The sequence below is a fragment of the Gymnoscopelus microlampas genome, assembly GCF_963454915.1.
Source record: "Gymnoscopelus microlampas genome assembly, chromosome: 6".
NCBI classification, from domain to species: Eukaryota; Metazoa; Chordata; class Actinopteri; order Myctophiformes; family Myctophidae; genus Gymnoscopelus; species Gymnoscopelus microlampas.
The window spans coordinates 40361965-40374484 of NC_139943.1; the positions used below are offsets into that span (position 1 = coordinate 40361965).

Below are 12520 nucleotides of genomic sequence, written 5' to 3' on the forward strand. Positions count from 1 at the left end.
TTTCAGGACGTTTTCTCATTCATGAACTTGAAGGCATTCTAAAATCCCAACTGTAAGCTAAATAGATATAGCCTGGCATGGCCAGACTAATATCACTGCGTAGATATTAGTCTGGAATCTCTGTGTGGAACCTGCATTTCCGAGGGGCAAATTAAAAAAATGCCTCTGTGATAAACCCGCCCCATATTTGCATACTGGGCTCTGATTGGTCCCTCACAACTTTGGAGGGAGAGAAATAAAATCTCTATTGAGAGGGGCCAGACCTAATCTGCCAAGGGCAATTTTTATTTTGCAATGGCAGATTTGTCTGGAACCAGGCTAAGATAGATAGTTACTTTATTGTCCTTGCGGAAATTCATTTTGTACCAAGCAGCCATCAGGATACAAAAAAAAATCACAAAACGTAACATAAATACACAATACATAGATAGATCACGCAATACATTGACAGTGCTACACAGCTGCTCTCTTACAGAGCGAAAACTAGAAAAGGCTACCAGTCATGATTCAAGTCAAGAGGCATCACATTACATTTTATGCACAGAACTGAAATGGGCCTGTTTGTTCAGGAGTCCTATACTTGTATGGACAAATGATCTTGAAGCCCTAGCCTGCAACATTGGCACTGTGTACCGTCGTGCTGACGGTAAAAGGTGGTATTGACTGTAACGGGTGCGCTATACAGTGCTCATCACAAACACCACATTTGAACTGGGGACCCCCCACAATAATCATATTTGAACTGGGGGGGACCCCTCAAAATAATCATATTTGAACTGTAAATGTGTCAATTTCTTCTAATTATTAGCACGCTCGGCAACGGGACAGAGCAGACATTATATCGCGTAGCTTACGAGTGATTTCTGAAAATGTCGAATTCATTCTCGAAAGTCTACATGTTTTTTTCTTTTACTAATTCGGCATTAATTTTCCAACTAATCCATATATGTTGCAACGGTTAATGTTATCATAATAGAGATTCCATTACTACTGGTCTACTCAGAGCAACTACACGCTGACGTATACGTATGGCGTTTGCTTTATAAAAGTAAAAACTCTGTGTCTCGTCACCAGCCCCGGTAGCTCGCCGTGATCGTATAGTGGTTAGTACTCTGCGTTGTGGCCGCAGCAACCCCGGTTCGAATCCGGGTCACGGCATTGCGAGACAATGTCACGGCACAAGGGCTGTCTTTTGGTTCGTGTGCCTGCAATTTACAATAATAATCTTTATTCATTTGATCCCACGACGCACGTTGAGAAATTCTGGCAACATTTGAATACATTTTGCTGTCAAAATAATGGAGATTTGGCATTCTACCGCGTGGACGTTGTATCCATAGCCTTAACCAACAGACAGGGGGCACTAGTGGTGTAAAGTAACATAAAGTACATGTACTCAAGCTGTACTTACGTACAATTTTGAGGTATTTTTTACTTTACTGGAGTATACCCATTTTAAATACCTTTACTTCTACTGCACTACATCTCAGAGACAAATGTTGTATTTGAATATTATTACAAAACATACATTAATCACTTCAACACTATAACTGCTCCTAAACTGTCTTTTTCTGAGGCAGAGTAAACCACGCTCCAACTGATGTTCACTAGGGCTTTCATTTCTCCCAAGATGAGACAACGTGAAAAACGGTGAATGAAATGACATAAAACAAATAATATTTTTTAACCACAATGAATTATGCACATGAATTATGTACTTGTTGACAGCATGCTGTATTCTTTTCAAATGTCCATGAAATGTCCACACAACAAATGAAATGTCCATTTTTAGTTGCATAAACACACACAACAAAACAACAATAACAAGCATTGTACAGACCAACAAAATAAACAAATAACATACCGTGTGCGCCTTCTGCCCAGTTATATTCAGGAGTGTTAGTACTTTTTATCGTTTTATATATTTTCTTCTTGACATACACAGAGTTCCTCACAGCTCTGAAACTCTGTTTGTTCTGATTACCAGCACCTAAGCCCACACAGGTGAACCCAATGCTGCCATGATTGCTGTCACGTGATATCTGCTACAGCAGGCCACAACGCAGAGAACAGTGGAAGGCTATGTCTATATCACCATACTCCATACACATAGAATACAGTATATTACCCAAAATAAACAATATTCACTTTTCATATTTTCAGAAAAATAATAAAATCTAATACCACAAAATTCAACCACTCTCTGGAACAGCTACAAACACTATACTTTGGCTATTTGAAAATCTATACAAATCTATACGATCTACAAGTTCACAACGTGACACTTTGTAAGCTTGTAGATCTGCTATTTTCAAAAGATGTGTATACATGACTAACTTGTGAAATGCAGTATGTCGGCCATACTGCATAGGCTAATGAGTACTTTTACTTTTGGAGCTTTAACTATATTTTGATGCCAATATTTTCGTACTTTTACTCTAGTAAATGTTGAATACCGGACTGTTTACTTGTAACCGAGTATTTCTACATTGTGGTATTGATATTTTTACTTATTAAAGTAAAACATTTCAGTAGTTCTTCCACCACTGGGGGGCACTAGCCACTTCACAAACGGCAAAGCTGCACATTATAATAGTAGTCTATTATTATAACAATTTCATTGTGCATTGTAGTGGATAACTACGTGAGCGAATATTGGTAGAGCAGCTTTGATATATCTGACGGTATGACTTAAATTGATTGATCAATTTGTAGCAATATTTGTCAGTCATCGACCGGATACGAGTAGAATTTGTATTTTTTTAGGTAGATTGGAGGCTTTTTATAGCCTAGATATTCGGGGTCGGACTGATATAAGTAAAAACATTAACAGGTGCATTTCACTTTAAGATATGTACATGTACATGTATTTATTTATTTACTTATTTTGTCTTGTGCCAGCAGAGTATCTAGACTTTAGAGTATCTCAAAACCTAAGCTCTTTTGAGAATGTGCTGCCTGGCCCGAAGAATAGTGGCGTCACACTCAGAACTTGGAGAATAATGTTGCATATAAAGTAGGCAGAAATGCCCAACATGCCCGTTGGTTCTCACTGACGTCAGTTTTCAGGGGGAACCGCCCTCTTGCTCAAATTGCATCGGTGAATGGTGAATGATAATCAGTGTTGCCAGATATTGTGAGAGAAATAAGCAACCAGGGTCTAGGAAAACAAGCCCAAAAGAAGCAAGCCCTTCGCCCTTTAAACATATTACACTCACTGGCTATTTGAAAATAGCCGATCTATGCAGATCTTTTATTTTCAAAAAGATCTAGGAGGAAATTTAAAAGAAAAATAGGAATATTTTGGAAAAAATACCAACACAAATCTTGTATGGGGTCCCTGGCACAAAATATTTTTAGATCAGGGGTTGGTGAACAGAGACATATTAATTTGGGGGTCCTTGACATGAAAATGTTTGTGAACCACTGGTTTATAAACAAGTTCAACATTAGGAAAACAAGCCCAAAATAAGCAACTACACTTTAGAAACAAGCCCAAAAACATTTACAAGCAACTTTACAGAAAAGGACACCCAAAGTCGCTTATAACAAGCGGACATGGCAACGCTGATGATAATCCATCGCTCGGCTACACAGCACAAGGGTGAACTGCCCGTGGATCTGGATGCGGGTATCATTTGACTCTTCTCTTTATGCACAGGCCCACAGTGCACGAAGACTTCATGGGACGGCAGTGCTTCTCCGCATCACATCGGCAGTTGCATGATCCGAAGCTGCAGCTCGTTTTTAAAGATAGGGAAAAATGAGGTCAATGTGACCAGATTACTTTAGATGCCGTGTTCAGTTTATTGTTCTGGTCCTAGACGCAGAAGACCAGTCATCCCGAGAAGATGTTGAGCCGATTTATGAGTGGCAGCATCAGGAACCTTGAGAGAGAATACAACTGTACCGTCAGGCTCCTGGATGATACGGAATATACGTGCACGATTCAGGTTAGTCACCTGTTCCATACACCTCAATTCCCATCCCAGAGCATAGTGGTGCAATTGTCTCTGACCTGGCAGCAGAAAGCAGCATAGGCAGTGCAAGCATGCAGGTATACTCGACTGGTCTCTGTCACAATGCTTCTTCTGCCTGTGCAATCATAGGCTACTAGGAAAGAGAATTCTGTTTGACATATAATATCCCATTAAAATCTGAGGCCGATTCTACAAATGTCTTTAAATCCTAACAGTTTTCTGAAACACTTAGTTATGTTGCTATAATATCAGTGGTTCTGAAACTTTTTCACGTCAAGGACCCCAAAATTATATGTATTTGGCTAAGGATACCCATCTCAAAATATTTTCTTCCAGAGACCCTCAGAAGCAAAGATTTGAGTTACAAATGTTCCCTTTAAAAATATATATATTTAAAGATTTGCACCAATTTTTTTTCATGATTTAAAAAAAATAGCAAATCTACAAGCTCATACACACTTGGTGCCGTGCTATGAGCTTGTATATCTGCTATTTTTTAATAGCCAAAGTATAAAATGATGGTTAAAGTGGTTAAAATCTAAAATTACATATATGCTTTCCCGGTCTTAATGGGATATTATAGGCCTGTCTATCTACAGGAATTTGGATTGCCCAGGGCCAGTATGACACATTATCACGACAATCCTCCACTAAAAGGGGTGTTTGGTCCCTAGGCATCATCATAGATCAGCGGGACAGACAGGGCATGACACCTGCACATCAAAGTTGACAGGGTTCAACATGCATCCATGTAGCCATGGAGCTATTGAGGTCTGCACATAGCATCAGGTGGAAACGATACATGCTTTTTTACATGGCATTTGCTTGTTTGTTACACTTTGACGAGTTTCTATTGCAGGGTTTCCGCTTTACTTGTTACTAAATTTTTACACATTAACACGTGTGGAATAATTCTAAAGTGGATTTGAAAAGACACAAGTTGATAAAGGAAGAAAGTACATTACCAGGCATATAGAGACACTATTTAATAGCGATCATTTACACTCAGTCATAGTATCATGCCAGCTCATGCCATTTCCACCAGCCTCTTGCATCAATAATGCACATAAGCTATCCTATTGCTGCACTGGAAGAATGAGCATCATCAATGAACACCGTGGCTCCTCATTGGCATAAAACGCTGCCAAAATGCATCCAGGTGTATTGATGAGAGACCATGATAGATGATTATTGATATTATTAATCAGGATGGTGCTTGATGTTTGTCTTCATACGTAGACTTCAGCAGTAGTAGGGAAATGGATAAGTTGCAAATGATATTAAACAGAAGGAGGCCTTGTGATTAAACCATGTCTATTTCTTCCTTTTGTCTCTCCACTTCAAGACTCCTTTGCCTTGCTTTGGGCTCAGCCTTCAAAAGCAGGTGATCATCCATTCATTCATTTTCAAGTTATTAGAGCTTTTCTGCGGGATGCAAAGTTGTGGGGAAACAAAAGGATCTTGGGTGGATCCTCCACGCGCACATCAGACACATCAGAAGCGCTTTTCAAGTAAGACCTGTCACTGTCAGGGAGACATTTAAAGGCATCAAGAGAGCCACCTGTGTGCAACAAGGGAACATGAAGCAACCATTTGTGCTCGTTGTCCCTTTGATATCTAGTTTCAGTCTGCTGTACTGCATTTGAACCACTGTCACCCGTTGGGGGTGGAGGGGGGTGTTACAGAATGCTGCCAGTGCTGTATAGGAACGTGACTGTGTGCAGCTCAGGTTGTAAACAGACCTGTGTCTGTGCTTTTAAGGATGAGCTTAAGCTGAGGCTGGAGCGAATCCACCAGGAATGTGAAGCCAGCAGGTGTGCTGTTTGCAGCAGTGTCGTGTGGTTTGGGCAGCTGACGTCACCAGACTGGAGGCAGGAGAGGGGAGGGGAGGGGTGGCAAAGGGAGTGATAGAGCAGAAATGCTGCCGTGACCGTCTGCCATCCAGCTATCAGTGTGTCTAACCTGGGCCTTGGGAGATAATTGGTGTGTCCACCTATACCTTATACCAGTGCTATACAATGGGCCAGGGATTGTGTCCCTGATTTTGTGTCTTATGATTTTGGCCTTCTCTGCCATCTGCACAGCCTATAGCCAAAAGACCAACTATAATTCCAGGACACCTAGACTGGGGTTATTATCAGTAATAGGCGTAACTAGGTCATTCTCCCTCTTTCTCCCTCTCTCTCCCTCTCTACCACTCACTCTCTCTGCCTGTCTTTCTCTGTCTCTCCCCCTCTGTCTCCCTCCTCTTCATATCCTGTTCCCACAATGCCATATTGTGACAATCTATCCCCAATGGACCTGTGTCCATTACACTTTCATCTTTTCCCTAAAATGGTTAATGGCTCTCTAAATTCAGACTAGCCCCCGGCTTAAGGCTGGCCTGCTTCCTCTGACACCCAACCAGGTACCAACAGCTTTGTCCTGATTACCCCAGTCTGTAAAGGTGTCTGTAGCATTAGGAATCTTAAAAACAAACTTGGGTGTTGAGAACCATTCAAATGAATGACAAAAAAAAGAAAGAAAAAAGTTATATTTTTCAAAACAGTGTAAAACATATGTGAAGTAAATGAGTGGAGGTACTTCTTTGGCATACTGGTAGTGTGCCAAAGAAATGTGGTGCTAATTGGTCCAGCAGTTTGCAAGTTTAGCTCCGGACACACACACACACACACACACACACACACACACACACACACACACACACACACACACACACACACACACACACACACACACACACACACACACACACACACACACACACACACACACACACACACACACACACACACACACACACACACACACCGACCGACCCCCAGACGGTTTTCGCCTCACGCAGAGCAAAATGTCTCCCATCTTTTCAAAGCAGAGGGATATTTTCACAATAACAATGTGCTTTAGGAGTTATAGTCTCGTTAGTCTATTATAGTCGAGAGAAAGAGAGTGTGTGTGTGTGTGTGTGTGTGTGTGTGTGTGTGTGTGTGTGTGTGTGTGTGTGTGTGTGTGCGTGTGCGTGTGCGTGTGTGCGTGAGAGAGAGAGAAATCCAACGAGGCGAGTGGCCAGGATGGCAGGTCACAGAATCACAGAAGTCACCAAATACCATTTAACCTTGTAACTGTGTCCGCAAAATGCCTTCTAATGTTGGAGTGAATTTCCTTGCTAAAGAAAGTAAAGATAAAAGTAAAAGAGGGAGATAGCAAGGGCTTTAGACACAAATAAAAATGCAGCCAACTTACAGAATCTCATAGGTCACCAAAAACCATAATCTCATATGTCAACAATAACCGTGTACCACTGCATATGTGAAATTTAGGCAAACTGAAAATAATACAGAACTATTTGCGCAAGTTGTGCGGCACAACGAGACAAAGGATGCTGAATAACCAGGCAATACTTGGCATTGAGTGTGAACTGGCTAAACAGATGGGCTTCAAATCCAGAACGATTAGAAAGATGGCTGAGATGAAAAATTATAAAATATAATATTTTCTGCTAAGAAATGTGTGGTGTGTAGGAGAGAGAGCATGCACATGCTTTGATACGAGTAAAGCAGATTTGGGGAGGGCCTATTCAAACACAGTAGTTTTCATGTCTCAAGTCCTGTTCTAATGGTCAGGCACTGACTACCGTAACCACACACATGTTTCAAAGATAGGCAAGATGGCATAATTGCGCATTAGAGAGGAGTCTGTTAAACCTACTGTATTAATGAATGAATTTACGTTGAAATATAGGCGTATTGTGACCACAGTCTATTTGATGAGCACAGGGGATGAAAATAACGTTAGTAGGATAGTCAGTGATGTCTTTAATGTGAATTCCTGGAAAGTATTGCTATTGCAGCAACATTCACCATTTTTAATCAACAGCTTAAACATGACATGGGATATGCTACTTCACATTATACATATTAATTAACATTTCATATCCAGGAATTCACATTATAGACACTATCACTGACAAATAAAATGTCCAAAACCACCCAACCATTTATTTATTTATTTGTTACCACTACATTATTATTATTATTATTATTATTTGTTTGTTTCCTTTTTCTTTTTGAATAATAATTTTCTGTGACGTGCATTGAGTTGCACTTGATTTTTGAAATGTGCTATATAAATCAAGTTTGATTTAATTTGATTTGACATAATGCTTCACTCTAATGAATTATAGAGCCTTTCCTCTATATTTGTATGATGAAGAAGTGAGTGCACCTCATTATACAGTACTGCCCTTCAGAGTTAGCTGCAGTCCAGCTGTAGTTTGATGTAAGTCCCTGCCATCTTCTGTTTGCCTCAGGCCTCTTCCAACGCGATGCTGCTGTGCCTGGTGTAAGGAGTTCAAACGCTCATCACATTCCCTGGGACACATCTGAATAACAGGTCTTGTCCAAATGGAGGGATTTAACCATGCACTTTCAACTTGGCATCCTTATTTTGGGCATGTCATTCAAGGAGCACTTCACCCATTTGAAACCTTATCTTCATATAATTGGTCCTCAGTCATGCTCATCATAAGATGGCACCAATTCTGTGTACTCACTCTCTGTGTCTCAGAGCTGGGCTGTGGACAGTTCTGAAACCTGCCTACCAATGACTTCATCGATGGGGATTCTTTGCTAAACAACTAGACAGAAACGGTGCCATCTTATTCAACATTAGGACTAGGGATGTGTGGAACGATTCATTTCACTGACTCATTTATTTGATTAATCGGTGCAGGAAAGTAGGCTAAACGAATTATGCCTGCATAATGCATGGCCGTAAAATGGCCGCAAATTGAACCACAGTGTCTAATTTATATGAACACTCAAGGCTTGTGGCTAATCTACAAATGCATTCATTTCAGACAAACGTCACATTTAAACACCTTGTTTAATCATTTCAACAGGTGACTACTTTGAATGATACATATCAATCTGTTGAATGAATGTTGGTAACTGCCATATTATACTCCACCTCCAACCTCAATGTTATCATTTTCGCCAGACCGTGTATTCCGGCTCGATGTAGTTTATCGAAGCCTTTGCCTTCAACAAAACTGAGTGGTAGCATTGTCTACTGCTCATCTGTGTGATGAGTTGGGTTAAAATCACATTGGTGGTGGGCAGTGTGTTAACAAGGTAATGGGCTTGTGTTTGACAACTCCAGCGTTACTCTCGCCTTGGTGATTCATGTCCAGCCAGGTGTTTTACTGTTGCGTTTTCAGTATATTGGATGTGATTTCTCATCGCTCCAGCCAAATTCTTATATGCCAGTTCCACTGGACACAACCTACACACAATTTTCCCATCGTCTTTCAAATCAAAGTACTCCTTTGTTCGAAAAAATGTTGTATTTTTTTTTTCCGAACCATAGTGTAGCTACATCCACTGCATTAGGAAGTGAATGCACACACAGTGGCAGGCTGCTGACCAGCACTGCACAAATCAGTGTGACAGGCCTGCTAATCACCCTTGTTAATAATTAATTGGAACGTATTTTTGCTTGTTAAAATCAACATTTTATCAAGATATGACAGTAATTGTGTACTAAGTTGAAATGTGTAAAACAAGACATACATGTGTAAAAAAATAAATCTATATACTTTTTTAATTAGTAGTTTAAACAATAGTATTTTAGTAAACTTTTAGTAGGGCAGCACCATTTAAACGTGCACATCCAAGTGAGGACCATTTATATGAAGATAAAGTGGTGAGTGCTCTGTTAACATTTTCAAAAACATTCAAAAATGGTGAAAAATCTACAAACTCACAAAACAAGATCTAAAGTGAGTTCATAATACAACTCAAGTTAGACCCATTTGATCCTGCGGGGGAAATTCCGTTTTCAGCTTCACCCAGCTGACTGCTGCCCAAGTGGTCAGACTTGAGCACAAGAGGGGAGCAGTTAGCTTAAGTGTGTTGCTCAGGGACACCTCGACACATAGCCGGAGTTCGAACTTGGGACCTTCCATTCCTTCTGTTCCCTTACTCCAATTTGGTGCTGTCAGTTGCATTAGACCCTGAGCCCTCTTTACACAGCTTGTGGAGCCTCAGCCTGTGTTTGCTGTCCTCTTATGAGTTTGAACTCTCACCAGCATTTGCATACAGGTATACCGTGAGAACCCTTTTGTTGCACTGTGGCATCCTCAGATTCTAATATTTCATTTCTCCATTGTAACCAAGGCTCAATATCTCGCCTTTTGTTAGCGCATAGGATAGATGGAGAGAAAGGAAGAGAATTACTGAGAGCATGTACAGTGTACACACACACACACACACACACACGCACGCACGCGCGCGCACGCACGCACGCGCACACACACACACACACACACACACACACACACACACACACACACACACACACACACACACACACACACACACACACACACACACACACACACACACACAGTTAAGTTTTCAGTCACAATGACACAGCTAGTACAGTATATAACCCAGTCTGTTGGTTGGTTGGTCGGTCTGTCTGCCAGTTAGGGCTGTCACGATCTTTACATTTTAGTTGACTTGTAGATTGGATATTTTCACTATTTAAATCTCGTTTTTACAGTTTTTGAAACTTTTCACCTATAACGACATGCCTGAAATAGATATAGATTATTAACACATTGTTTTATTAAACGATAGATTATGGATTTATTTGTATTTCTATAATTGATAAAATTGATTAGTTCGATTAACTTTTGCACCCCTAGTGTAAATCAGAGCCACACAACCCATTCCAAAAGCAGGCAAAGGGTGAGCGGTTTAGGAGGGCTTATGTTTTTTTTCCTCAAGGGTGCTGCTGTACAGACCCTCTCCTTTCTCTGTCTCCTAGGTGATAAAGCAACTAGGAGTGGGGTGGGTGGGCTTACATTTAAACATGGTGCCAGCCAGGGTCTCAGCTGTTGCTACGGTGACTCCATAGTTACGTTGCCAAAATGTGAGATCACTCCCAGTCAGGATATCCCCTCGCAAAAGCCTCTACAAAAGGCCCTGGCCATTAGCTGTCAGAGAGTAGAACCTATACACACACAAGAGGATAATTTACTCCCTGAATGCCATTGAAGCGTACTGGTGATGAGGTGGCTGATGCCACACCCACATAAATTGGTACACCCTCTAGACTGTCCCCTGTATTCCCCCACATTCCCTCATAACTGCATATGCCATAATGCTGTCCTCAGTGATGGACAAAGTAGCCTACTCAACCTCTGTTCTTGAGTCAAAGTATGGATACTCCTGGACGAATATTACTCAACTACAAGTGAAAATAGTTTTCTCCCCCCCAAAAGATGTGCATGTTAACTTTCTAAATGTTCAAGATGATCAGATTTTTTTTGGTTGCTAAATAGCAAAAATAGCAGATCTACCAGCTCAACACATCAAATTGCCACTCATTGAGCTTGTAGTTCTGCTATTTTGCTATTCATTGTATAATGATGCATATGGGCCTTTGAGTGGTTAAAGCTTACTTTAACAGTGTTACCAATCATCTTTTTTTCACTAAATGGAAACCTATACATATACCTATTTATTACATTGTTATTACCGTTTTATTCAAAGTTCTTTTAAGGCCTTTAAGGACCACACAGGTGGTTAAGCACGGTTAGCCCATTGACTAAGACTCACACTCCAAATGAAAAGTCTAAAAATAAACCATAAATAAAACATTAGCGATGAATGCATTCTACTACTCTGCCACCAAAATGTGGAACACCCTACCACCAGCCATCAAACTTAACAACTCCCTGGCCTATCCTCATGCAAAACCACCCAAAATAGCACCTGTCCACAAATTGCAACAGGACCTAGAAATGTCATCTCGCTTACCACCAGACACTACCGTCAGCATGTTTTCTGTATACATTACCTTTTATTGCTCCTGGTTTTGATGATGATTTGTATTGTATTGTATGTCTTGTATGTCCTGATTATGAATTGAATACATAGTAGACCGGTGCCCGTTGGGTATCGGTCTACTTGGGAACGATGCAAGTTGGGAACGATACAAATAGGGAATGCATGCCCCACCCTGTTATGCAATACTGTACCTGTTTTAACCGTCTGTCTGTCTGTGTCCCTTTTGTGCCCGCCCATATGGAAAAGTCCTTGTGCAGTGGTAAACGTCTGTGTGTATGTGTGGAGAATGTCTGAAGAGTGCAAACTGACTGTGAAAAGTGGACTGACTTACTAATCAAATGTCAGGTGTGGGGAATTTGCCAAATCAAGCTAAGGCTGGGGTTACCATCAGAATCAGAATCAGAATCAGGTTTATTGTCACATCACAGGTTTACAAGGTAAAAAAGTGGGTGAAATTCGTTTTTGTACAACACTCCCATCGCAACGTTAAATTCCGTAGAAAGAAGAGTGGGGAGAGAGAAAAAGAAGAGGGGTAGGGGGTTAAGTGGGAAGGAGATCAACAGAGAACAATAGAAGGCCAAAAACAAGTTATCTACATATTTACAAAGTACCTGAGATAAGAGACAAACTAGGTGCCTGAGCATAGCAGCAATGTATGTATACTGTACCATGGCTATAAATTGG

The 12520-nt window shown here is 40.7% G+C and overlaps 1 protein-coding gene across 2 annotated transcripts in view; it reads left to right on the forward strand.

Moving 5' to 3' along the window:
* Nucleotides 1–3763: 3763 nt before the first annotated feature.
* Nucleotides 3764–12520, forward strand: part of frmd5a (FERM domain containing 5a) — a 79240-nt gene continuing 70483 nt past the window's right edge. For both annotated transcript variants that reach the window (XM_084059058.1, XM_084059059.1), the window contains exon 1: nt 3764–3953. In XM_084059058.1, the coding sequence (XP_083915184.1) occupies nt 3852–3953 (102 nt within the window). In that variant the 5' untranslated portion in view covers nt 3764–3851. The remainder of the gene's footprint in view (nt 3954–12520) is intronic.